Here is a 3,734-nt window from a genome sequence, read left to right as displayed (position 1 = left end):
GTTACCAATCAAATGAAATCAGTATTAACAAAATTAATTTGTAGAGGTGGCACAGAAGAACACAAAAGTGGCTTGATGTACTTTCAGACATTTAATGAGGTTCAGAAGTGGCATGAGTGCAATTAAATCCATAAATTCATGATGAGATTAATATTTTAAATATAAAATTTTGAATATAGAAATATTAAATTATTTAAATAACTGAAAAGATACTTTAAAAATAAAGCTAAAACTGCCAGCAGGTGGCGGCAAGTCACTGATTTTATCACTGAATCATTCATTCAATTGATTCATTCGAACGGCTGATTCATTCAGGAATGAAACAAGTGACTGTCTTTATGAATGGGTAATTGTGAATCACTGACTCACTAGATTCGTTTAAAAACGCAGTTCATTCATAAACGAGACACCGCTGTGTTTGAATGGAGATGCGCAGCGGCTCCGCTGTGTCTGTTTTAAACTATTTTCGACAACGAAATAGAGCAAAATCAGACAATAGTGTTATAGTCAGACAATGTAAGTCACTTAATATTAACTTCTTGTTTATTGAACTGTTGTATTAAATCAGTATCACATTTACAAACTCCCTTAAAAATCATTCAAAGCTGTCACTCATCTTAGCTCATCGCGATCTCACATTTATAATCAACGAAGCTCGCTACACTGCGTGATGAATCTCTTATTTACACCGGTCTACACTTTGCTTATGAAAGGATTCGTGAGATATGTCTGTGATACATTACTCAACGCTGCAAAAACACGTAGAAAGCTTTGAAGCTTCCCTGAGCGCAATCACAAGAATGATGATGATCGGGTCAGTCGCACTGGTGCGCCTAAAACATTTTTCATAGTCGCACGCAGTAGTTTTAAGTCCCAAATGCGACTGAAATGGTCACACTGTAAAGCCCTGCTCAGGGCGGAGCTGTGATAAAACCAAAGACTGACGCCACTGTCAATCAACAAACATGGGAGGGGCCTGTGCAGAACTACATCATTCTGCCAAGAATCTGAGATCAGCTTGATTTGAGAAAGGGGTATGGATTTATCAGGATTTAAAAAAAAAAAACACTGGCTGAATTTTTATCATTATAGGGTGGTGTACACACACTGCCAAGACACATTTTAGTTCAAACAACATGTAAAAGTGAATTTTGCATCCGATGTCCCCTTTAATGATAGGTGGGATTAATCGCGATTAATTTCTGAAAAAAAGTGCGATTAATTAGTTTTTTTTTTTTTTTTTAGTTTTTTTAATTATTTTACATAATTTCAGTCATTATTCTGTTCATCAGCAGAAAAAGAAGAAAAGTGATGGTTATGACATGTTGATATTTATGTCATAATACTGAATGATTACCACATTCATATTCACCATATTTTTAACACTCCAAGATATATATATTTTTTTTTTTCACAGAATACCTTGGCACATGTCTAAAAAAAAGTTTTAAGTTTTGGTACATTTTTGTTAGTGATGTGTTTTCCAATCTAGGTCACAAGATGAATCTATATATAAATGCAGAGCTATATTCAGTAGGACAGAGCTATATTCAATCACCTTGTGTCCATTCCACACAGTTACACTGCAGGTGTACACTGCAAACTATACATATAGACATACACACACACTATTATATATATATATATATATATATATATATATATATATATATATTAGTAAAGTATGGTGTCTCTCACCTGCAGGTCTCGGATGTCAAATGGCTCTTCATAGATATAGGCTGCATCCGCTCCAGCCGCCAGCCCGCCCACCGTTGCCAGGTAACCACAGTAACCGCCCATCGTCTCAATGATGAACACACGACGCTTGGTTCCGCTGGCCGACTGCTTTATACGATCACATGTCTGACACACACATTTTTATAGTTAAAGAATGAAACATATCTGTTATTATCACACTCATGCACAAGCCAGTGCAGTTCTGACACATAAAGTAAACATTTAGACATACAGGATATTACTGAAGTATAACAAAAGCATAAAGCATGGTCCAAAATTAACTGGCCAATGGTGGGTAAATGAAAAAAGTATTTAAATATTTATTGAAAACATTTTGGAAACTATTTTTTAATCATATTTTTTTTTCAATCATAAAAACTGTGCACTGGTTGAGTGTTAATTTTGGACCTGTGCGCAAGCCATCACATCCAAGCACAAGGCACTATATAGTTCACAACAACAGAGAACATGCATGTGGTTTCAACTCATAAATAAGTGTTTAGGTGCAGTTTCTTTTTTGGGATGATAAATGTTTGCCATGCAACTTAGGAAAATATACAAACGTTTCAGATCAGCATAGAAATATTTCCTGTAGTGGACAAAAATGGTTTTGTATGTTATTTAACCTCAGATAATGTAACTTGCATCTAAAGCTTAATATCTCATGGGCAGATATTTATGTGAGGACATAAAAAAAATAAAAGATACCTGGCAAAACATTCTGTATGCATTTCTCATAACCAGATATGATTGTAAAAATGTAAAGGTGCACTAAGAAGTTTTTTCAATTGTAAAAAATAAATAAATAAATAAATAAATATAATATTTTTATATATATTCTTTTTTTTTTATTACATTTGACAAATGCATTTAAAGTGATATTTATCATTTTATGGTACCTAAAAGCAAATCACATGACCAGCCAAACACTTCACTTTATCACAGTAAACCACCTACCATTGTTCACTACATCTCGGAATAAATTATGCATGTCAAAATGTCTAATGTCTAATTTTCATTTTTTGTTGAACTATTTCTTTAACCAAAAATGACTTAGTGCACCTATAAAGATACAACCTGACAAATTCTCTCTTTCCATTTCCGCTGTGCTGATCACTATCGTAACATCTGTCATTCCGGCTGAGGGTGGTGTGTCTTACCTCCACTATGGCATTGAGGGAGGTGTCAGCGCCAATGCTGAGGTCAGTGCCGGACACATTATTGCTGATGGTGGCGGGCAGCATGCACATGGGCACACAGAACTCCTCATACCTGCTGCGGGCTTCGACCAGCTGCAGCAAACTCTCAAAGGCCTGCAGCAGTGCACATGCATTAGGATGACTGCTCACTTACTTACTAGTGTACACTAAATAGGACGGAATATGCTGTCCTTTCTGATTGTTTTGAGGGGTAAAAGTGTTTCCTGTCTGATCAAGACCAACATATAGTTGACCAAAAGATGGAGCTCCAACTCGTGACGTGGGCATGGCCCTGGCTAAATGGTGACGGAGGGAAGTTATTTAGATAGCAGAAAGCCTCACAAACCGACTGACCGCAAAAGTGCAACCGACTGAACACACCTGCACAACCAGACCAATCTGCAGCACAACCAGACCCCAAACAGCACATCAAAACACACACATGCAGACAGAAACACACAAGACATCAGGCCTGGCCCAAAACAGTATGCAGTTAGTTGCACTTACATTTGATTTGATTTGTTATTAACAACTTAATGTCTATGGACAGAATGTTGCATGCATTCTAACTGAAATATTAATGTAAGAAATCGTCAGTTTGACACAAATGCTGTCCATAGACATTAAAATGTTACTGAGCATCAGTGATTAAGAACTAAAGCATGCAATTATTTATTACTGCTGAAACCCACAAAATGAAGTTATTCCACAACAACATAAATAGGATATTTTAGCCATCAAATGGTTTTAGTTGTTCAGTGTTTATATATATATATATATATTATATATATATATATA

General features: G+C 35.7%; 1 protein-coding gene across 1 annotated transcript in view; it reads right to left on the bottom strand.

Moving 5' to 3' along the window:
• Positions 1-3,734, bottom strand: part of LOC107572986 (ATP-dependent 6-phosphofructokinase, platelet type-like) — a 27,125-nt gene that overhangs the window by 5,990 nt on the left and 17,401 nt on the right. The window contains exons 15-16 of the mRNA XM_016259422.1: positions 2,898-3,050; positions 1,699-1,863 (exon numbers count right to left, since the gene is read on the bottom strand). Of these exons, the coding sequence (XP_016114908.1) occupies positions 1,699-1,863; positions 2,898-3,050 (318 nt within the window). The remainder of the gene's footprint in view (positions 1-1,698; positions 1,864-2,897; positions 3,051-3,734) is intronic.

Source organism: Sinocyclocheilus grahami, unplaced genomic scaffold (assembly GCF_001515645.1).
Source record: "Sinocyclocheilus grahami isolate Dianchi unplaced genomic scaffold, SAMN03320097.WGS_v1.1 scaffold1844.1, whole genome shotgun sequence".
Lineage (NCBI taxonomy): Eukaryota > Metazoa > Chordata > Actinopteri > Cypriniformes > Cyprinidae > Sinocyclocheilus > Sinocyclocheilus grahami.
The sequence above is the reverse complement of the archived record's forward strand: the minus strand, read 5'-3'. Positions and strand labels throughout refer to the sequence as shown.